Genomic DNA, 23,259 nt, shown 5'->3' with positions numbered 1-23,259 from the left:
TAATGTCGCACAAGGAGTCCCATGGTTACCTTCCCCACCCAGCTCAAGGTGGTGGTTCAAGATGGGTGGGGGCCAAAAGGAACCCCTGTCTGCGACATCCTTACGCGTAGAGGTAATTGCTTTTGTTGCGGCACAAATGAAATCAACACCACAAGGGCGGTGTCCCTTTCCCTTTGATTAAGTTTAGTTTAGCATCGCCGCCAGCTGCTCAAATTATTATGCAACAAATCAAATACATGAATGTAATTTGGAAATCAGGAGGCCCAGGTATTTCCTTTTCTTCATCTTTTCAATGGCGGCATCCTACCATAAAAGTCGATGATTTTCCGGTTTATTAACAAAGATACCCAGAGGTGCCATGACTTTAATATAAGCATGTACTTCTTGCTTGTCCTTTAAGTGAATAAACTTGTGGTTTAGTTCAGTGAAGTAAAAAATTAAGATTTTGATGCAAGTAAATATTTGGTAATTGATTGATTCACTTCATTTGCCTTCAGGATGTACATTTCTTATTGATTTTAGTCACGAGAAGAGGGGCTTAAGCTTAAAATGAATGACGTATTATATACGTTATATACTTTCCAAGAAGGGTAGATAAATATTGAAACCAATGGAGTTGCTTTCTTTCTATTCTTTTTCAATTAACTTGCTCGGCCTTTGAGTGCAAAAGAATCTACTGAAAACTGGCTAAAAATTTGGATATTTTTCGATTTATTTTTCCAAGGCCAGAGATACGGATGCGTTGCTTGTTATGCCTGGCGAAACGAAACCCTTTTGCCTGAGGAAATGCCAAAGGCAACCCTAGATCATCCTCCAGCCAGCATCCATCCAGCATCCAACATCCAACATCCAGCATCAACCTTGACTAAAGGCTTTGTGTGCCGAAATTGGTGTCGCCGTGGCACCGCTGGCTATACAGATTGTCCGGGGACTTTCGAGGGAATTGCGGGGGTGTTACGTGCATTGAAAATTCATAATATTTGGCACACCGTGGCAGGGCTTTTAAGGGAGGGTCGGCATCGAGGGAACAGGGCGTGGCACTGCGCGTGCTGCATAGTTAAAATGCGAAATATATGCACATTTTATGATTTTTTCTTGCGCCAAGTCCTGGGCAAATGCAACTCGATTTATGCCAAAGCGTGGCCTGCCATTCCTCTACAGATATATATCTATATCTATATCTATATCTCCATCTATATAGTAGGAGGTACCCACATATACACATGCAAGTGCGTGTGGATCGTGGAACGTGGGGTATGTGCATTGTTGATTGGTATGCATATTGTATTTGATTATTGACAAACGAGCAGGTGAAGCCATTTCAAGAGGAACAATAAGAGGGCTCAGTGGTCGAGTGGGAGTGTAGAAGAAGCTGCCAGGCAACGAAATTGTTAGTGTAAATCGTAGAAGACTTGATTTGCTAGAACTTAACTCTATCATATTTAAAATACTTTTGTTTCCAATAGAAAGAAAGATGGAAAAGGTTATCGTTTTGGTAAATTGACAACAATTTAGGCTAAAGATTAAGGCCAAGAAAACTGCACAAAACAGTATTAAGTTCAATGCAAAAATGATATACTTTTTTGGTTGTTATAAAAGAAAATTTGTAAAAGAAAAACATAAAACCATCATCATAAAAACTGATAATACACAGAAAGTAAAAACATATTAAAAAATCTCATAGATGAAAAAATGTTGATAGCAATCTGCCGTTAACAAGTTAGTTGGAGTGCCCTGGTTTAGATTCGAGCCGCATCAGGTGAAAATTCGGCCAAACTGAGCTGGCTTGGTTAAGGTTAAATGTTGATTAAATTTTATGCATAAGCCGCGCCCCCACATGACAGTGGTGGGTGGATTTCGAGGGTGTTGGTAGTGCATGGAGCTTCTTTGAGTGCACTGTTGGCTGGCATCAAATAATTTATGCAACAATGGCTGCAATAACGGCACTGGCAGCAGCAGCAGCAGCAGCAGCAACAGCATCAGAAGCGGGAAAGGCAGAGCTTGAGCTCTATCCAGCTCCAGTTGCCGGATTCCTGGCTAGCGAGAGTACACAAAGTGCAATTTGCCATGAACACTGGACCACTCGGTTTCTCTAGCCCCTCGGGCAACGACACCCCGGCTAACCCACTAATAGTACGCCTCATAAAAGTTTTATGCGCCGGAATACTTTCGCCAGCCCTTTTTCACTAGAAAACCCAAACCAAGCTGCCGCCCACCCACTGCAGCCCAATCTCAATCCAAAGCAAAAGGCGAGGGCAAGAATTGGCCATTTTTTTTCGTTTGGGCCAAGGGAGCTGCGCTGCGCTGACTTGATGACTGGCTGGCTGTGATGTAAGTTGAGCCATCAGGCCCAGTCACACCCGGAGTGCGACCCAAGGAGCTCGGGGCTGACTTTAAGGTCAGCCTCACATAACAAATGTCGGGCGATATTTCCCGGAGAATGCCGGCAGATGAAAACTTTCCTCATTTGCACTTCAATTACAAAGGTGGTGGGGGGAGGGGTTTCTTCTTCTACCTTATTTTGGTAGTCGAAAGTGGGTGTGTTTTTGAAAAATGTGCGGACATTTGAAAATCAATGAAGTGCGTCTATTGGCTGGAGGAAGGAAATCCAACTTAAATTCGTGCTGCATTGTAGTCAAAAATTTATAAACGCTCAAAAGGTGGGCTGCTGCATTTGCCCTCCACATTTTCCTGGCCATTCCATTTGCCGTTTTGCCATTGTCCGCTGCCCGGGCACAAAAAGTTTTCAGCTCTTGGATTCGGACCACGACATGGACATGGACCTTGCAGTTGCCTTGCGGCATATGTGTTTTTGGCTCCATTATTTTTTCTTCTTTTTTTTTTTGTATTTTAAATTAATGGCATGCGAAAATTTTCTGGGAATTTCCATAAATTTGCACGTGGACTTTTGTGTGCAAAAGTTCTTTGCTTTTGCCAAACTTATAATCTAATTGCGCCCTCACGTTTATTTTTACCCATACATATATATATAAATGTATAAGTATAGGTATGTACTATATACTCTACTATATATATAGATGTGTTTTTGTGGGAGTGCGGAATAAATTTTTGGAACTTTAACATAAGCACTGGCAGTGTTACACCCAAATTGCTGCAGAAACTTTGTAACGGAGTCAGAAAATTAAATTTGAGCAGGACAAAAGGTGAGTGCTATTAATTTTTAATAGACTATCTGCAGAAAGTTTTAATTAAATCATATCTTTTAAGTTGAGATTACAAGGAGAGAGCCTCTGAAGGTGAAAGGCACAAATTTGTAGTTGAAACTTCACAAAAAAAAGTTTAAATAAGGTAGAGTTTTAGTCAGACATAAAATTAATTTTTAAAAACTTTTACTCATTCTTATAACCTACGAAGAGCAGATGAATAAATCGAACAAATGTAATTCGAACTTAATTGAATTATTAGGCATTTGTCCACATTTCCCCTCAGCTAATTGCTGCAATAATGTCGCACGTGCCTTCAACCCACACACATCTACTGCTGGTATGCCCAAATACCTTGGACTGGGGGGCACAGACACATGTCATTTGTGATAGCCAAGAAGAAGATTCCATTACGAAACAAAGGGTGTGGGAAAGGGAGGGGAGTGGGTTGGCACTCACACAAGTATCCACAATTATGGCAAACATGTCATGTGACGAGCGACCTTTCGCCGCTCCAACAACAACTTGCAGGCACTAACAAGCTCAGCCGAGAATCTAACTCCTCCTCTTCACGGCCATCCTCATCTATGCTGTGCTTGGTTTTTTCCTTATTTTATTTTATTTTATTTTTTTACACGGTATGAGAAGAAGTCAAGGGTATATAGGTGAGGTGATTGGTTTGTACTTATACTTGTTAAAGATAATTAATAAATTTGGAAATTGTTTTAAGGGGTTTTATAGACTTCCTTGATTTTAAGAAGGTTTATTATGGTTGTAAGAGGATCCCTAAGATAAGTATCCCCAAGTCGGATTATTTTTTCTTGATTTCTTTTCTGCCCCTCAAGGCCTCGAACACACATACACTTACACGTCGCCATTGTCACAGCTCATGGCGCGTAATTAACTAAACAAACGTCATTAGGAGTGTGCGCGTGTGTGTGAGCTTAAGTGAGTGTGAGTGCGTGGGCCTTGGGCCCCGGAATGTATGCTATACATATACACCGCATGGTAGCCATGGAGTCTCTTGATGTCTAGGAAAAATTCCTTGGAAGGACCAAACGAAGCGGGCCAAATGAAAATCGCTGTCATCAAATGTAGCGCAATTCCTTGAGTGATTACAATTACAGCAACAGCAAAGGCAACAGAACATTCAAAGTGATTGCTAGACGACAATGCAACAGCCCAAAAACGAGGCAAAACGAGAGGCTAAAACAAAAAGGAATTCATTTCACATCGCTTTGCCTGCAGTGAAAATTCAGCCCCATTTTCCCAGCTAACAGATCCCAGTTTCCAGCTAGCAGCTCATCCAGCACACCGACAGCGCCCCCTTGGTTTTCCACCCACTTTGGCTCCTTGGAGCAATAAACTGCGCTAAATTCAGCTCAGCTCAGTGATGCTCCTCCTTCTGTAGCTCCTGCTGTTGTTGTTGCTGCTGTTGTTTTGCAAATTGCTGACAATAAATGTTGGCAGCGACAGGGATGGAAGATGTGGGAGTGGAACGACAGGTACTAGGTTTGGGTAGGGTATACTACATAGTAGATGGGGGACCCGCATTTAAATTTCACTAGTAGAATTCCATAGGTGCAATGAGCAGGAAACAGCCGGAATGTGTGCCACTGTATAGATGTACATCCATATGTATGTGTGTGTGGCAGTGTGAGGCGCCCCTGGTGACAAATTCATTTGTATTTATTACTTAAATTAATTGCAGCCCCCCAGAAAAAGGCGAACCCGACAAAAGGGGTAAATTCAATTGAGTGGGTGGTGTGTTTAAAGATGAAGCATGTAGGGGGTTCACGGCTAGAGGACTTGGTAATGGCACTTTGTGTGCCGATTTCCTTTCATATACTAGCGAGCTCTTGGGACTCTGAATAGAAAAACAGTCGGATATTGCTTTCGAGCTGAATTGTTAATGGAAGTCAAAGTCACCTTAACTCAAATTAAAATTCGTGGAATGTAATGAAAAAATGGAATGTTGATAAAATACCATCGAAATTGGATTGAATATGCATGAATGCTTTATGATGTAAGGTAATGGTAAATATATTGGTTCTTAAACTTGGTTTTAAGGATAATAATACTCACATATGACGGTAAGCTTGGCATTGGCTCGGATTGCACTGTTGAGCCTCGCCGGTCCCACCTGGCACTGGTAGTCGGCATCGTCGTTGATCGAGGCGTTTGAGATGCGCAGATTGTAGATGCCTTGCTTTCGATCTCCCAGCACGGAGTAACGTGGATAGCCGGGAATTACCGCCGAGAAGCCCAGGGCGAAACCATCTTTTGTCCACTGAACGGCTCCGGCCACATTGGCCACTTCGCATCGCATCATGGCCTCGGCTCCTTCAAGGACCTGCAGGTCGTGCGGCGTGGTTCGGAACTTCTGCTGCTGGGCGTGGCTGGGAGTGGGGATGCTGGCCAGGATGATGACAGCTAAAAACGGGACAAAGAGAGAGAAAAAAGGAGGGTGAGTGATTCATTAGCGATGCACTTAATTAATTGTCCTCGCGGCCATTTGTTGTCTCCGGTCTGTGCGTCCGTTGGGTCCTCTATTAAAAACGTGACTTTCTATCGCAGCGCCGTATGATGAATTATGAAATATGTGTTTACTCAAAGTCCGCGATCCCAGTGCCCATTGCCCATTGCCCATGGCCTGGAGCCCAGTCAAAGCGAATCCCGACCGCAATAAAACAGGACATTCCACAAAGCTCTTCCCCGTCGGAGCCCCCGGGCTTTGCGGCCGAACTTTGACCGTTTCCATCTGCCTTAAAAAAGAACTGGGCAAAAACTTGGCCAGAAACGCTTCGTTCCGTTCCGTTCCGTTCTCTTTTAATGAAAAACAAACACATTTCCCGGACCCAAAACGAAAAAGCGCGTTTGCCGTGCCACAAAAGCCAATTGTGGGTGTGGTCCGTATCCGTGTCCGCAGTCCGTTGTCCGTAGTCCATGGTCCACTGTCCGTGTCTGTTTGCCAAGACACATTGCAGACTGCTGCAGTTGTGGAGTTCATTTCTTGCCGCCGAAACTATTAAATTGTGCGAGTTGGCTGGATGGTTGGAAAAAAGGGTTTGGGGAATGGCGGGGTGGTGTCAGCTTTTCCCCGAGGCAGTGGCGCATCTAAAATCAACAAAAGCATTTAACGCGACGGTCGTCAGACGAGGCAGCTGCACTTGTTTTTAGTGTCCTAAAATCCCCACCGAAAAAAGCATTTTCCCGTTCCGTGAAACGAGCATTTTATTCGCGCTTTCATAAATTTTCCAGCAGAGACTATTTCTTGTGCCCGCCCGGGCTCTGTTTATTTATAAGCAACGAAATGCAGTTTTAAATCTGGCCAAACCACTCCTCTCCCGCCGCCGTTCTCCCTCTGGCACTTTCTCGTAGAAAACACAACAACAACAACAGCAAAAAAAAAAAGATGGAAATAAAATAAAACTTAGCACTGGAGCTACCAACTGGCAATGATTAATATGGCCAGCAATTTGCATACGCATCATGTCTGTAAGAGGGGGAGATGGGTTGGAGATGGTTCCAAATAGGACAGACTGGGCTTGGGGTGGCCAAGTGAGTGGGGTTAGAGAGTGGGTGGAGGTTGTTGGGGGGGCCAGGACGGGACAGAAATGAATTTTAAATAAGAAAAATATCAGAGAGCAGCCGGGTTAGGAACTCATTCGTTGCCAAACTCTTTACGATTTCATTATTTTGCCTTTTTCGTACATAATTTGTTTGGCAAAAGAATGTGGATGGAACAAGCTGGGAATCAACAACAATTTACCCAACCCTCCGTCCTTCGGATTGATGTTCCCGTTGCTGTTGTTGTTGTTGCTGCTTTTGTCGAACAGCCAGCAGCATTACGGGCAATTTATATAAATTTCGTTGTTACACGATAAGAGGGGGGCTATATGGGGGTGTTCGGGGTTGGCATCTGTCAGACCCAGACGAGTGAGCTAGCTCCGAGAGCCGAAAACCCTTGCCAGGATTCCAGTTTAGCCAGTTTACCAGTGTGCCAGGAACAGCCCCAGCAGACAAGGATCAACATAACCTTCGGCCTGTCGCAAATTTTTGCCTATTTCCCCGCACGCACAAAAACACATTCACACACACATGTTTGGTTTTTGGGGGAGTTCATAGTTGAGTAAATTTTTACCTCGTTCTGCAGGCGAAGAAGGAACCCCTACGAAATATCCTTGACTCCCCCATTCCTCCCCCTCTCAGCAAATTTTCGCTGTGTGTGTTTTCATCGCTCTCATCTGCGTTGTCTCATATTTTTCAAGCGAAAAATTTTAATAAAGCAAATTCCTATTTTACGGCCTTATACCCCACTAAAACCAACGACGAGGCCAAAAATTAAGCGTGACGCCCGACCAAAAAACTCCACTGCCATTTCCACCGAAATCCTCTTCATTCCATACGTCATACGCAGTGTGGTCCCCGGAAATAGTCCAAAATGGAAATTCACACGCAACAAGCAGGCAGGCAGGCAGGCAAGCAGCGACTGACAGTTGAAAGTGCGAAAAGGATTTAAATGCTTTAGGCGTCGCCTTTTGACCTGCCCTCCTCCACCGCAATAGCAACTCCTCCTCCTACTCTACCATTGAAACCCTGACCCGGACTCCCCAGGAACGTCAAGTGCCATTGTCGAATTTCTGTGTCTCCGGCAAAGGATGAGGGCCAAAACGTGCGTGGTTTTTAGTGTCGCGTTCTCTTGATTGTTTTCCAAGCTGGGGCTGAAACAACAACAGAGGCGGTAGCAGCAGCTAGCGAGACACATGAGGACGGCAACAAATCCCGGCCAGTTCCCCAAAAAAGGGTTGGCCGGGTCTTATTTTACGAGCGGGGGACTATCAGTGTTATTGTTATGACTGAAATTTGATGGCCCCGACCGCTTTTCGGGCCAAAGTGATGTATGTATGTCCGGGTGCCCAAGTTTTCCCCATTCTACCCTTCTCTACTGCTTCTGCTCCAGATTTCAAGATTCGTTTCACCCGGTTATCTTGGCCAAGCAGCCGGAGCTGATTAAGCAGCCGGGGATCGGATTAACCATAAGGCTGGCGGGACACCTGAGTGGGTCGGATCCGATTCCCAGGACCCCATCTCCAGAAACACCTCAATCCAAAGAACATTTTCACACACATGCAGCACTTAAGTTTTATTTGTTTTTGCTTTAAATGCTCGCACGTATTCGGGATTTGGCGGGTCAGACGAAGGCCTCCAGGGTTGCCAAGCACCGTTTTGGAGCCTTGCGAAATTCCCGACGCGTATTAATTTGACGATTATTATTTCCGCTCACACACACTCTCAGCTTTAACTTTGCTTTATGGTTATGGTGCACAGAGGAAAATCTAAACTTCTCATATTTTCCATTTTCGCATTTAAGTCTCCGTTTTACTATTCATAAAGTTCTTATAGGAGCAGTTATTAAACTATATTTTCTCACCTAAACTGGTTTAATGTTAAGATTTTCGTATAATTTCACTTTTAGACACCCAGCTAGGGAAAAGGTCATACCTTTTTGGTAAAATTCCTGATTTACCAAAGTAAAAATGCTTACATTAATAACAGAAATTATATACAAACTATGTAGAAATCCAAATCCTAAGTAAGAAAACCAGTTTAAAATAAAATTGTTCTTTTCTTTCTTTGCCAGAACTCGACTTAAACATTGACTGTCATCCTTTTTTTCTTTGTGTACTACTTATGGTTCCTCCTATTTTCTGAGTGGGCGTGGCCACACGTAAGCTGCCAGAAAAATAAGAAAAAAATTAGCGCTGCTTCAGCATATTGTCGCAGCACATCCGCTCCAGAGACTCCACCTCGGGAGCTGGTAGACTAGAAGCTGCCACCATCAATCGAACATCCGTGGCACCTTTCGCCGGCGCATCCTTTTTGGCATTTTGGCTACGGTCCTGGCCTGCTGCCACGCCCCCTTGTCGTCGGCAACGTGCCTGGCATTTGCATGGAGCACAAGGAGCGCAAGCTGTCAAAGTCGAAGCCGAATGTTTTATAACGATTTTCGGGGTCCTGCAGTTGGCAGCGTTTGCTCAAATACGATATAACAATAGTCGAAGGAGCAAATGGTGCATGGTGCACAGTGCATGACGCATGCCACATGCCAAGTTATCCTGCAGTGGCTACGTGCTCCTCCTTATCCTTACTTATCAGCGTATGTCCCCACGGTAGAATTTCAACCATTTCGGAGGATTAACTAATTGAATTTGCAAGTCGCCAGCGATTCGCTTTATTGCGGCTTTGTGTGTTCCTGTCTTCGATTGACAGGACTTCGATTGCGGACCCGCTGAAACTCAATGCTGAGCTGACAGTTTGGGCAGAGGAGCAATGGAGATTTGTCCGGTCGCTCTAATGAGAATCCAACTTAGATTGCTGCAGCAAGGGGCGCACAAACAAATTGCAATTACTGGCAACACTTTGCGGCACCACAGGCAGCCTCAACTCTATCTACATCTCTATTAACAATGCGGCTTGGTCCTGAAGTTGCAGCCATGGTAACATCAGCAGGACCAAGAGCAGGAGGTGCACAAGGAGCAGCAGGAGCAACAACAAGAAGCACCATAAATGGTAATCACCCAGCAACATTATTAACATCATCAAGGCTAGCGTTATTAAAACCGAGTAAAAGTCCTAGGCGCCACCTGCTGGCCGGCATGGCAACTCGACTCGCGCCACCTGCCGACCCAAGGACACCCATTCCTGCCGCAGGACCAAGTTCCAGGACACAAAAAAGAACACCAAGCAGGCACTAGATAATTTGCAGCTTGCGTAGGGAGTAAATTCTTGTTAATAGTGCAACAAATTCGCATTTATGGAAGCGCGTGAAGTTTGAGAGGCCACGGTGACTGTAAAACTGTAATTAAGTCGGAAAATCATTAAGCTCATTTTTCCGCCAGAGAGTATTTGTGGGTAGTTAAAATTGATTAAGTTCATGAAATATCTCTGGAATGGATTTTAATCGGAATTCGGCAATCAGCAGAGGTTAATGATAAGATTTAAATCAAGTGAAGGGGAATCTTTAAAGCTTATTTTAATTTTAAAAAATAAACTACATGGGAAAATATTCAGTCACTTTCAGTTTTAAGTGATTGCATTTCAGCTAAACATGATGCAACCTATAAAACGCCATATTTTCTGATAAATAATATACTTTATTAAAATGGACAACCATCAAGCTAATATCGTGTACATTAAGCATTTGCAATAAATATGTTTCCCGAAACTGTAAAACCAACAATGTCAAAAGCTGGGAAAAAAAAGGAAAACCTAACAAATAGTAAATTCAAACAGGACAAATGATGAAATATATTGCAACTAACCCATATTTGTAGCCCATTTATTCTATTTCCCAGTCACTCCTGACATTCGACCGACAAGCCAGCAAGTATTCAGCATTGGGGCTTTCCCCACGAATTGGTTGATTACTTTTTTTTTTTTTTCGGTGGTGGGTGGTGCATGGTTGCTGGAGTGGTGTAGTGGTTATGGGTGGCTGGTGGTGCAGCGTTGTGTGTTGTTCGGGTGTTGGTGGGGAATTTACGCCATGACAAGTGCGAACTTTTGCTTGGATTTTTGGCCACGGCTGCAATTGAAATGCTGTGAGAACTGCGAAGCTGCAAAAGTTGTTGACGAGTGAAGTGTGGTGAATGTTGGTGGTGGTTCTGTTGCAGCGTCAAGTGGTTGGTCAGCATTAGAAACACGGCTGGGTTACCTGTTGGATGTCGACTGTTGGTTGTTGGTTGTTGTTAGTTGGTCGTTGCTCTGGGCCCTAATTGTTGGCCGATTCCCAGGCCCAAACACACGCAATTGCCATTGCGTAGGTGAGTAGCCTCAATTAAGGCATGAAACCTAAGGGGGATTTCAGATTCGGATTCAACTCTTTCGCTCTCTTGACTTGCGGTTTGCCGCCGGTGGGAACTTTTGGTCCATTGTTTTCGATTTGACCTCCCACCATCGATTTCGACACAGTATAGTTGCATTTCTACTGGTACATCCTTACCCCTCTAAAGTGCTTGGTATCCAGGGAACATGGAGTTTCCCAATCAATTCCAAGCACCATTTGAATTAAATGACAACTCAAAAGCAAGCAAAAAAAAATGAAAATGGCAAACTCTAAGAGATTGCCACCCAGTATGCTTGATTTATTTATAACACATGCTACGCATCGCATCAACTTATGGAATTCGCAAAATCACAAGAAGCCAATAGCAACAACGTTCTGTTTTTTTTCAGGATGGATTTTAGGGGAGAGCGGGGAGGGTACAAACGACATAAAAAGCGACATCATCCAATCAATTTATGCGCCAATGTCTCCTGGGCGGCGAAACCCAAGTGGGTTAGATATTGGAAAACGGATAATTGGAAGTGGTGGCTGGCTGGCTGGCTGGCTGAGCAGGGGAGTGAAGGAGGCTTTCAGGATTTTCCTTTACTTTGATGGGTTTTTCGTAATATTATCTTTAAAAAATCATTTCAGTAAGAATCGAAATTGAAGTGAAAATAGCAGAGAGAACCGAAGAGAAAAAAGGATTCCTTTTTCGATAATGTGCGAGTGTGCGTGTGGTGGTAATTGGGAAAGATTTTGGCAGTGAAATGACCATCATCATCATGGCCCAGGATCGTTATGAAACTGAGGCGAATTAGGGACCTGGCCGAGACAATTCCCCAGTTGCCATTGTAAACGCTTGCAAAGTTATTTGCTGTCCATTTCCAAACATTAAACCAGAGTGACTTGAATAAATTTCATATTTGAAACCCTCGCCCAGCAGCCACACACATTTCGGCCAGACCGAAATATCCGTTGCCCAAATAAACTCACATGGCTAATACAGGATTGTGTGTGTGTGTGTGTGTGAGTGTCTAAGTGTGTGTTTGGGCCTTTTCAGCCTTGAGGTGGGTCCAAACCTACGGAATATCCTGGCTCCAAGAGTATGTGTCTGTGTGTGCCTGTGCCTTGGACATAAACCAAAAATTCCTATACGCTGATGCAGCAAATTTCCGGACCGAGTGAAAGTGGTGCGTGGTGCGACAGTGGTGCCACCGTGCCACCTTGCCACACCACTCAAATGTTATCTCTGGGAGCCATTGGCCACTCAAGAAGAATGTTTCTACCTACCCCTCCCCCCCAGTTACCCCCTCAGCATTCTCGGAAGTAAATTTCATTCTCGAATATTCATACATTTTCTTCAACTATAGAAGGTATGGATGCCCTCACCCTCAGCCATTCCTTCCTTCAACTTTACACATTTTTTCCCCTTTTGATATTTTTGAAGTCGAAGCCGGAGCCAGAGCTGGAGAATCGAGTATGCGACAGTTGCTTCATTACAGAAGGCAAAACTATTCCTCGAGAGCCAACGCAGCAGTCCCTTTTCTTTTCCCAGTCGAGATCCAGAAGTTATGGGCAGAAATAAATGCAAAGTTGGCGTATTTCAACTTTAAAATGCAGTTCGACTTTACTTTGAGCACGGCTTGGTTTTGATTTCCTAGCTAGAATTTCCTCTCTATTGTGAGGAGGAAAATTCATTAAAAGGATTTTCCAGCATTTTAACAAGTTTACCAACTGTGCCTCTCGGCATTGTTCTCCCAACCTGGTAGCAATTCATATACATAAACAATGTTATGGGAAAGTAAAGCAAAAAACTAGCAACATATAAGCTGTTGGAAAAATATGGTGAAAAATACCAATTATTTTCAAGTTTACTAATTAATTTGAAAGCGTCAACATCATAAGTGCGCAAAATTAAACCAAAATATACATCATAATTTCGCAAATGTTTTCACTTTTTCACTTTTTGTCAAACGATGTTTTTGCAAATCTTTGTGGTTTACATTTTATTAAGTAAACAACCTTGGCTTTCACTTTTTATTTGTTTTTCTGTGAAAGTATTTTAACCTTTTTAATGTCAATAGAAAAACTATCTGAATAAATACGAAAAATACTCAAAATTAATCCTGTATGATTAATATTAATTATTAATATAACACTTAAACCCCCATTAACCTTAACCTTTAATACATATTAGTGTATGTTTTTGTGGGATTTTTGATATAATCTTTTTTATACAGCTTATACCTAATGATGAAACCTATAGGAATATCTGACTCTTATCACTCTTTCCTCCTGTCCCCATATCACCACTAATCCAGTGAGGCATTTAAAGGGTATTCGCACTTCCCGATTTCGGGTTGCACATTCTTTTCATTGTTGTAAGCTGCCAGGCAAGGGATGGGATGCGATGAGTGGCTAAGTGGTGCAGAAGTTGGAGGACTCCGGCTGAGCAGACATGAGCGGGCAAATTAGAAGCTGAGACTCGGAGAGATTGCGACTGCGACTGCCTGGATCTTCATCCACTTTGGCAGCCGAGTGTTTGCCGGCTTATTGTTTGGCTTAATTGCCGTTTGAACTGCGGACGCGTGTGTCGCACTCGCAATTCGCAATCGCATTGGCACATCCAGATGCAGATGCACCTACATACATACATACTGGTACATATACACCTCCATTTGCATTCGCACTGGCGTTGGGCATTGTTTGGCCAAGACAGCTACACAACCGCCCTGTTGGCACAACAATGCCGGGCTGCTGGTATGCTGGGGTTAAGCAAAACACTCGAATTACCAGTTAAAGGGATGAGGAATGCAAATGCTTTCTTGCTCGTGGAATAATGTTTGCGCAATCGAATGACAAAGCACTGGTAATCCGAGGGGTTAACGGGGTGGTCCAATGAAGCATGTCTGCGCATGAAACCCGATATTTTTCCAAGGAGGTGGAGTTGGAGTTGGAGGAGCAAGAGGAGCAAGAGGAGCAAGAGGAGCAGGAGGAGCCCTTCAGTTCCCAGAGAAATTGTTGCAAAGGAAAACGAATTTTTCTCTGTCGCAATTAAACCAAGTGAAGTCGTTAAAGTTAAAGTTTTCCCAGCACCGGCCAAATGCCGCGTCACAGATTTCCCGGCTGTGCCAAAGGAGAATCGCCGGAGCGGAACCACACGTCAACCGGCCAACTGGACGCCCATTCCTCGCTCTTCACTCTCCACTCTACATCTCGCATCCAATTCATAGGTATGTGTGTGTTTCTGTGTGCAAAGGTGAATCTCTGCTGGGAGGATTACTGAAGCGTGCAGTGGACATGGACCGACCGCCAGCAGTTCACACGCTGCTCCAGATAAAACGGGGGAGCCACTCGAGGAAAATCAGATCCAGCCCACATGGTTTTAATCATTTTATTACTGGGATATCATTTAATTTATGAAAGGGGAAATAAATGGAGTTTCAAATTTAAAACTGAAGCTTAACTTTGCTTTAAAAGTTTATCTACAAACTCAATGAGTTACTAAATAATTGTGTTTTTTAAATGGTAAAACTAAAAGAAGAAAAAAACAGAAAAAGAATATAAAACCCTTTTTGCCTGGAACCTGCGGCGATGGGATTGTTGTCTCAAAGCCAGAAGTTCTGCTGCCACTGCAACTAGTGGCACTTGCAGCTGTCGATCCAAGCTGCTGGATGTCGACTTAAAGCTGCCACGAGCTAATGGGCAACCGGTTAGACACGCGTCTCGAAAATGAGCGAAATTAGGCAGATGCTGAAGTTGCAAGCCGTGAATGTGGATGTTGCACTTCCAGTTGCGCGCAGCAGCTGCCACTTCAATTAACTGAAAGATGGAAGGCCGCAGAAGTATATGGCAATAAATATTTACCCGAGCTAATAAAATATTCATTTTTCAATATCGCAATTTCAACAGAAGGTTCAAATATGCAAGTTGCCACCACAATAAAGTGAAAACTCTGTCGGCTCACTTTGAATTTGATTTCACTGGAGTTTAAAGGAAAGTGCTGCCGAGGGAGTGTGGGTGTGCGTGTGGTTTCTTGGCCCACATATCGATAACAGGTCCTTGCAATATACAAACACACAGACACACTCACACCCACAGAGATATTGACTGGGGGCTCGTATCTGGCGACGCACAAACACAAAGGATATCGACTCCCTTTGAGCAGAATGATGCAATTATTCACACTTGATTAAATACTCAAGAAAAGTGAAAGTGCGTGGAAGGAAGCCTCCTTAGATGCCACCACCGCTGCTGCCTCCTGAAAAGCCCGCATTGAGATGTTTTCCAAAAATTCATAAATTTAAATTAGCAGTGAGCTGCTGGGATGATGATGAAGCCATCGTCATAGTGTCTGGCCCTCTGGGCTCACCTTGAAATGGTTTTTCAATTACTTCACTGAGCCGAACTGAGCGAACTGAGCGAGCTGAGGGCCATTAAATGTATTCCATTTCGAGGACTCTGCCTCCTGCAACCTCATTTTCCTGTCTATGACGAGCCTCATTTGGCATCTTGCTTGATTTGCCGTTTTTATTTATTCATTCAACTGTCTGTTTGCGGGCGGACGGAGGAGCTGGTGATGGTGGGCATCCGGCTGTCCGACAGCTGACTAACCAAATCAATTCGCATCAATATCGGAGCAAACCCATCAAAGTCAGTCATCGACTGGAGTGCAAAGCGAAGAGGAGGAGCGGAGAGTAGCAGTGCGGAGGGAGTGGAGCAATCATCTATGCCATCCATTCGCCGCATCCTTCAGTGGGAATATTCTGCGTAGGAAGCACGCCAGGCTGCACATTGCTAATATCCTGCCACAGAACAGGCCCCTACTCTGCCGCCCCTCCTGCCTGCCATCACTTTGTGCGAACAACATATATGGGTATCCTCCTATGCTATCCTACTAATTGAAATTCATTCTCAACCTGCCAAAGCCAGAATAGCGCGATGGCTCTCAAACCTCTGGTTCTTTAAACTTATGTACAAATACAAAATCCAATTTTCGCTTAGCCGAAACTCCATCAAAATTCGTTGAACCATCAAGGCAAGGGGTCGGTCGCATCATCAACACATGTGTTGAAGGCCCATAAATCCCGGCTAGGTAGAACTATTATGGTTATGGATATTTCCGAAAGACTCGGGGCAATTACCACATGCCACGATCGAGCGCCGCAGCAGGAGACCGCTCTCGGTGGCGACTTCAAGAGCCCGACATTTTTACGATTTTGTTTTCATTTGACATATCCAACATGGGCAATATATTCAAGAAATCCAACTCCCGCACTCCAACTTTCCACCTTGCCACATGCTGTCGATTTATTTATGCACTCCCTCACATACACATGAGTGTCTGTTTTAATTTAGTTTCATCTTTCTGTCAACAAGCAGTCGGAATATGGCCAATGCAATGTCTATTTCGGTCTGAGATAAATTTAGCTGGCCAAGGCACAACACAAACAAACACACACTGAGCGGTGGCACAACCATCTCGGATTGGTATTGCTCACTTTTTCATAACAATTATTTTAGCATTTTAATAAGCCTGGGATAAGCCAGGGTAAAGAAAATCCCACAACAATTGAAAAACTACAAGATTTTTGGTTAAATTCGAAATCTTCTCACTAAGCAGATAATCTGAATGGTAATAAAACATAAGCTTAGTGATGGTACTATTATATAATAATATTAATAATAATATTTAGGGATTACCCAGTATGGTTATTATTTACAATTTTAGCATTTATCATCTTCTTATCAGGGCTTTATAGTATTTGCAGTTTTCAACTTTAATTGGACTAACTACTATTCCATGTAAACAGTTTTACACATTTGTTTATACATTAATAATCCTTAAACATTCTAATAAATTCAATTGGATTTCGGCTTAATTACTGTATCAGTAAAATGGTCTAAACAAATATTGGCTATATTTATGACTGTTTTAATTATCAAAAAATATTGCCCACTATATTGATTAACCAAAAAATAATAAATTTATAATTAAAATCAAATTAAAGTTTATAAAACCTTAAACCATGTTGACAGGTCTCCAAGCCCCAAGTTATCTTCTATCACTTAAGTTAATAAACAAATAAATTTATCTTTCAATGCTTTCAATTTCGTTTAAGATTGCAGACCAATTTCGATGATATTTCTTGGCCACGTTAAGATTATCTGTGCTCTTGCAAGAGGGGAGACCGCTTTTGATTTACAATTACGTAAGTTCGTTTAGCCCACGCTGGCGCGCATTTTGAGCTTGGACCCTGGCTACGGTCGGTGGTTTTTAAGGGGCGTGTGGGCGACCTGAGTCAATATTGAACTGGTTAGCGGGCTCAAGGTGCTGCTGGGGCGAAAAAAATATCAACTATCCGGACTGTGGACAGTGGATTTGTGGTAGCCCGTGGCTCGTTAAGCCAAGTAGCCAAGTAGCCAAGTCTGGGCCAAACATGGGCGTTTTCCAGTTTCCAGCTTCAGCTGCCCACACTTCCATCCGCAATCTGGGCAAAGATTCGCCTTACTTTTCTTCTTCTTTTGCAACTCATTTTTTTTTTTTTTGTGAGAGGGCAGCGCAATTAACTTTGAACCAGCTCGAAAATGACAGGCACACACAAGTCAGTTGCAGTGGTTGCGATGCTTCCTGGAGATAGCAGTCCAAGATAATCTATGTGCTCGAACCCTGTACCCTGTGTGCTTAACACTCTGCCCCTTTGAGCTGACTGGGTGTGCAAAAGTGGTAGCAGAAAGAAGCGCAGCCCCTCAAGTGGTAGCCATCTGCTCCTCTGGCTCTTCTTGGCTCCACCTATCGCCATTGATGGCGCTCTGGTCAAGCTGTACTTGGTTCGTGGTATTGTCAATGCACTTCACTACATTTGCCAACTGTCAGAGACAAAAACGACAAGTCGCGACGACTTTTCCACACTCTCAGGGCCTGGCTCTCCCCCTTTCTCCTTCTCGTTTTTCCCGCTTTTCTAACTGCACCAACACATGCTCGTCTGTATATCTATTACGGTGTGTTTGTCCTACACTTTGCTGCTGCTGCTGCTGCTTCTGCTTCAGTTGCTCCGCTCTGGTGGCATACATTTCTGTCCTGTTCTGTTCTTTTCTGTTTCTGTACTCACACACGGATAGGGATTCACACACACACACACTAACCACGCATACACACACACACTCTCTAGTTGACAGACAGACGCAACTTTTCTGCGTTCGTGTGTCCTTGTGCTTGTTTTTTTGGTCGCCTTAGCCTGGCCTGTCTGTTTGTTGACATATTATGATCCTTGATTATTTTGTGCTGACAAATACATGCTTTTCCTTTTTCCACCCAGCGATATATGTTTATACATATATATGTATGTATGTACATACATGTATGTACTTTCGTGCAAGCCTACATCTAGATAGACTTCCGACTCGGATTTTGATTTTGATTCTGATTCGTGTTTGATTTTTGTTGTTTGCCGTTTTTTTTCTCTGTTGCCCTTCAATTCCCTAAGGGGGCGTGGCTCGGCTTTTGCCCAGGTGCTTCGAAACTAATTGGTCTGGGTCTTCTATTTGCTATCCCTAGTTTATTAGGCTTTTAATGATGGGCGTACTCTGTAAATCCGCTTCCATTCCGACTCTCTCCCTCAATGCCCCACACACACACACGCCCACAAATGTCATGCAAAGCCAGAGGCATGAGAAAAATACAGAAAAAAGCTGAAAAAAACAACAAACCTGCTCCCCAAGCGAACCAAAAAACCAAAAACCAAACTGTGGGCGTCGACACAATATTTTGTAAATTATATTCGATTGTTTGGTTGTCATTTTTTTTACTTTGTTTTTAAGAGGGGGGCCGGGGGACCAAAGCTGCTCTGGGATTGAGGGGCGGAAGCTCGATAAGACCGCAAGTGCATGACACACAAGTACCGGTTGTCAGCTCCCTGTTCTCAGCCCCAGCTCCAATCTCCAATCTACGACTCTAACTCCACCAGCTCCACACCCATTTCGTTCCAAACTGCTCAACCTGTTCGACGATAATGCGTTTGATTGCAGCGGAAGTGGAGCGCTGTTGTGGTACGTGTGTCCGGTGCTTCTTGCCTTGCATAATGTGTAATTATTAATTAGTTTACCATTCTGGAAGCTATCTACCTCCCCTTCACAGTCATCAGGGGGGGGGCCTTGCCACGCCCCTCAAATGATTGCTGTCCCTAGTTGAGAAGGCCTGGAAATAGAATGAATCCCTTTTGGTTTCCATCTTGGCCAGACCGCAAGATCCATTAAAAGGATACAACATACAACTTGCAACATGCAAGACCTGCTAATGAACCACAGCTGTTGCTTTGCCAATAGCCATTTACCCATCATGGTCAGGTTGTCAACTCACCTAGAAGTCCCAGAAGCTGAAGATGTTTAATCCAATGTTGACGGCAGCGTCGACGCTTTGTTGCATGTTGCTGCCACTTGATGTGCTGCTGGTGTTGCTGCTGTTTCTGATGTTTCTGATGTTGCTGCTGCAAAGCCATTTTTCTGGCCGTTATGCTCGCTTTGTTGGCTATTAGCGGACTATGTTCTGGGAGCTAAATAATAGATAACCCGATGTTGCACTATAAAGTGCAGCAGTTGCCCCTGCAGCTGTTGGTGCGACACATTTGTTTTGGGTCACCACTTTAGAGCACTTTTTTGTCTGATTTTTGAAACACCCGCGAACTCGCGATTTGAACCGGGTTTGGATTAGCGCCGCATTGTGGCGGCTGTTCACATGGGGGCAGCCGGAGCAGGGGCAATCAAAGAGACCAACGGCATCGGGGGGTTCTTGGCCTGGTCTAGGAGCACTGCCACTTGGCCACTTTAAGATTCGCACTTTGCCATCCGCTGGATGTTGGCGCAGACTCGATAATTTGGCGTTGTTATCGCGGCACGAGTGCTGCCCCGTCTTTATATATATGTATGTGTGTGTGTGTGCGTTTCTGCAGGAGTGTGGGTGAGCGGTAGGCTCCGTGCGAGGCAGTCGAATAACGGAACGGAACGCGGAGCGGTGCGCCTGGCGAGCGTCCTCACGGAATCAGAGCTAAAACCGAACTAAAACCTCGAAGCTCGAGACGCGACGACCGCCAAAGAACGAGTATCTGTGAAATACATCTCCACATCGGCAACGTGCAGCAGGAGGCAACTGTGAGAGAGAGTCGTGCACTGATAGAGAGAGCATGATATATTCAGATATCCAGATATAGACGCACATATAAGAGAGCCTCTACAAGAGCGGTCTGTAAACACTCCGAACTCGAGTACTTTGTTTGTTGTTGCCACCGATGATGGTGCGTGAGAGTGTGTGTGTGTGTGTGTGTGTTGTTGCTGCCGTGCGAAACCAAGCCGGTTATGCCCATAAACTTATACTGGGGCACTCTGTCTCTTCCGGGGGTGGATGTAGTATAAGTTAAAGTATTTTCCTTAGACAAGAGAAGGCAGATGTAGAAGTCTGCTTGGTGGTATAAGATTCAGCTGATTCGCATATTTATCATATAAGTTCGGTCTTATAAATTGGGCTTGCAGAGTGCTGTGAGACCATTTCAGCTACTAACAAAGAGTAGAAGTAAGGTTATAAGTATAAGTAGGAGTATATGTTTAATAATACTAATACAACATTTTATGAATTAAATAAAACATATTTTTATAAATACAAAACTGCTCTTGGACTGGAAACTATATGTTATCGATATATCAATATAATATTAATATTACTAATAATGCTGTTAGTAGAGTCCAAGTATACTACAAACTAAAAGCGAGTATAAGGCTCGTATACGTATGCGAAGGTATTATAAGTGTGAGCTTATATAGGAGCAATAAGTAAAACATAGGAAATAAAGGAATATTTTTTAAATAAATACAAAATTTTAGATAAAAATGGACAAGCCTATATTTTAAATTTATGTAATTCTTAAGTATTTAAACAATATATTTTATTTTACCAGCAACATTATGCGACAATTTATAAGCACATTGTATAAGGCGTATAAGTATGCTAATTCAGTACTGCTTTAGTATAATTATAAGCGCAAAACTCACAAAGCAAACGCAGCTTATACCGAAATTCATTGCTGCTTTGTCGTATAAGTTAGTATCAGCAATGAAAGACACACAGAAACATGTATAAGGAACGTGTATAAGGTAGCAGCATATCATTTACTGTATAAGTATAAGTCGTATTAGCTCTTCGGCTGAAGTGAAATGACTACTACAACAGCATTTTGTATAAGTTATAAGTTAAGCAGCAAAACTGTTATACAGAGGACGTATAAGCGAGTTCAGCGTAGAAGTTTGATGCAACTTCTCCCGTTCCACTTCGATTTGTTAGAAGTTCGAGTATTTTCAGGGTGTTTTGTTTTTGTTTTCTTTGCCATTTGAGTTGTTTTTGTGAGTTTGGGAATTGGGGGTTATTCCCTAATTGCTAAATATGTCTAGGCAAATGTGTTTCATCATACCCACTCGCAGTTTTAATCTGCGTTTCCTTCGCGTGCACACCAGCCCCCTTGCCACGCCTCCTCTGCCTTTTACGACAGCAATTTTCATATCATTTGCACGGGAATCACCTTATATAGAAGTATACACTCGCATTTAACCATATGAGTGGAATGCGAGCCTCCAAACACTTGTTACACGCAACGCTGTAAGTCCCCTGGTATCGCTTTTCCCTTGCAATTTTCCCGCTTAATGCTATTTGGCAAACAGAAGATGCGAATTTCAGGGAATTTCTTGTTCAAAATTATAGAATTATATATGTTTTTTGAGGTGGTCTAGGGTCTGCATCTAGAAAGTAAGAGGGAACCGAGAAATATGCATGAATAAGGGAGGGCAGAGGGGCCACAATAAAACCCAAATTAAATCTATTCTGTCGGAATATTCGTGTGAATTCGTGGGAGCCCATTGAGCAATTCAATAATCCTACCCAATTTCCCTGCCACTTCAATTCCTTGAGTGCGCGCTAATCCCTTAAGCAGTCGAGGGAAATGTCTAAACGAAAACAATCTTGATTACAATATTTTTACTGTTAGAAAAAATGGCATCAAGTTTCTTGGAAAACAACATAAGGCGGAACTGAAAAGCAAAATCGTGTTGGAAATTTCTTGGAAATTTAAAAAGTACGAGACGAGGGAAACTCCTGTTTGAAGCTCAAAATGAAATTGATTTTTTTTATTGATAAATATTTCAAATCTGAGCTGGACACATTTTTGGGGTTTCATGTACGTAGATACTTCGATAGAAGAGGTCGGTTAGGATAAAGCCCCTTTACAGAAATACGCTTTAAGTACGAAGATTCTCGAAAATATCCTTTAAAGATAATATTCCTTAGGTTTAAGCATTTTTATTTGTATATCAAAAAAGGTATACGGGGAACTTAAATCCCATTTCTTGCTCATAGTGAGTTCCCTAGTAGAATTTACACAGCTCAATCCATGAAAAAAACAGAAAGCAAAGAAAGTGTTTAGCAGTGAATGTCCTTGAACCAAGAAAAACAGAAACGAGGAGCAACAGACATAGGGAAAGAGAAACAGGAATGACCCAACCAAACCGGCGATGAATTCGTTCTCCTCATCTTTCTGCACGTCATTCGTTGTCCTCGAATCTTCTTGTTCTTCCGCATCTGCCAGATGCAGCGGATGAGGATGAGGATGAGGATAAAAAGGAAGGTCCTTACTAGTCGGCACCTTTCGGCGGTTCTCCTTTTGGGCTATGTATCACCCGCTTTGGGCTGCTGGCTGGGGGCAAAACAAATCAATAAACGACAACGAGAGTTATGTACCCAAGGCATTGAATCCTCCCCAGCTTCTGTCCCTTCGTTTTCCTCCTACCCCCGCCCTTTCAAAGCTCCAATTGGGAGCGTCGAGCTTAAGCTACATCGCTTCTAAGCTAAGCCTCCATCCATCCATCAAGGCTCGAATACCCTTGGCTCCTCGCTTTCCCATTTGCTGGCAGGATCCGCCACATCAATCGTGAATCGAGGTCTGCATATATACACCTCACTTTCCCCTGTTCCCGGAAGCATTTCCTTTTTACACAATGAGAAAAATTAAATGAAATTTGAATAAAAATATTATATCTCTGTATATGACATTCGTTTAAGTAACTAAGTTTAATGGTTATACATATTCCTGTAATTTTGTAGCTCATACAAGTTATAAGACTAAGGTCTTTCTCTCAGTGTACCCCTTCTCTGCACTTCACTTGTTTTTCCTACTTGTGTATTGCGTTATTCTTATTTTCTGGAGATGGGGCACCGAAAACAGCAGACATTCG

At 43.2% G+C, this 23,259-nt stretch overlaps 1 protein-coding gene across 3 annotated transcripts in view; it reads right to left on the bottom strand.

Moving 5' to 3' along the window:
- LOC108104488 (nephrin) overlaps nt 1-20,072 on the bottom strand; it is a 55,319-nt gene extending 35,247 nt beyond the window's left edge. For all 3 annotated transcript variants that reach the window (XM_017210601.2, XM_017210602.2, XM_017210600.2), the window contains exons 1-2: nt 19,349-20,072; nt 5,250-5,597 (exon numbers count right to left, since the gene is read on the bottom strand). In XM_017210601.2, coding sequence (XP_017066090.1) covers nt 5,250-5,597; nt 19,349-19,487 — 487 coding nt within the window. In that variant the 5' untranslated portion in view covers nt 19,488-20,072. The remainder of the gene's footprint in view (nt 1-5,249; nt 5,598-19,348) is intronic.
- Nucleotides 20,073-23,259: the final 3,187 nt, after the last annotated feature.

Source organism: Drosophila eugracilis, unplaced genomic scaffold (assembly GCF_018153835.1).
Source record: "Drosophila eugracilis isolate 14026-0451.02 unplaced genomic scaffold, ASM1815383v1 contig_1765, whole genome shotgun sequence".
Lineage (NCBI taxonomy): Eukaryota > Metazoa > Arthropoda > Insecta > Diptera > Drosophilidae > Drosophila > Drosophila eugracilis.
The sequence above is the reverse complement of the archived record's forward strand: the minus strand, read 5'-3'. Positions and strand labels throughout refer to the sequence as shown.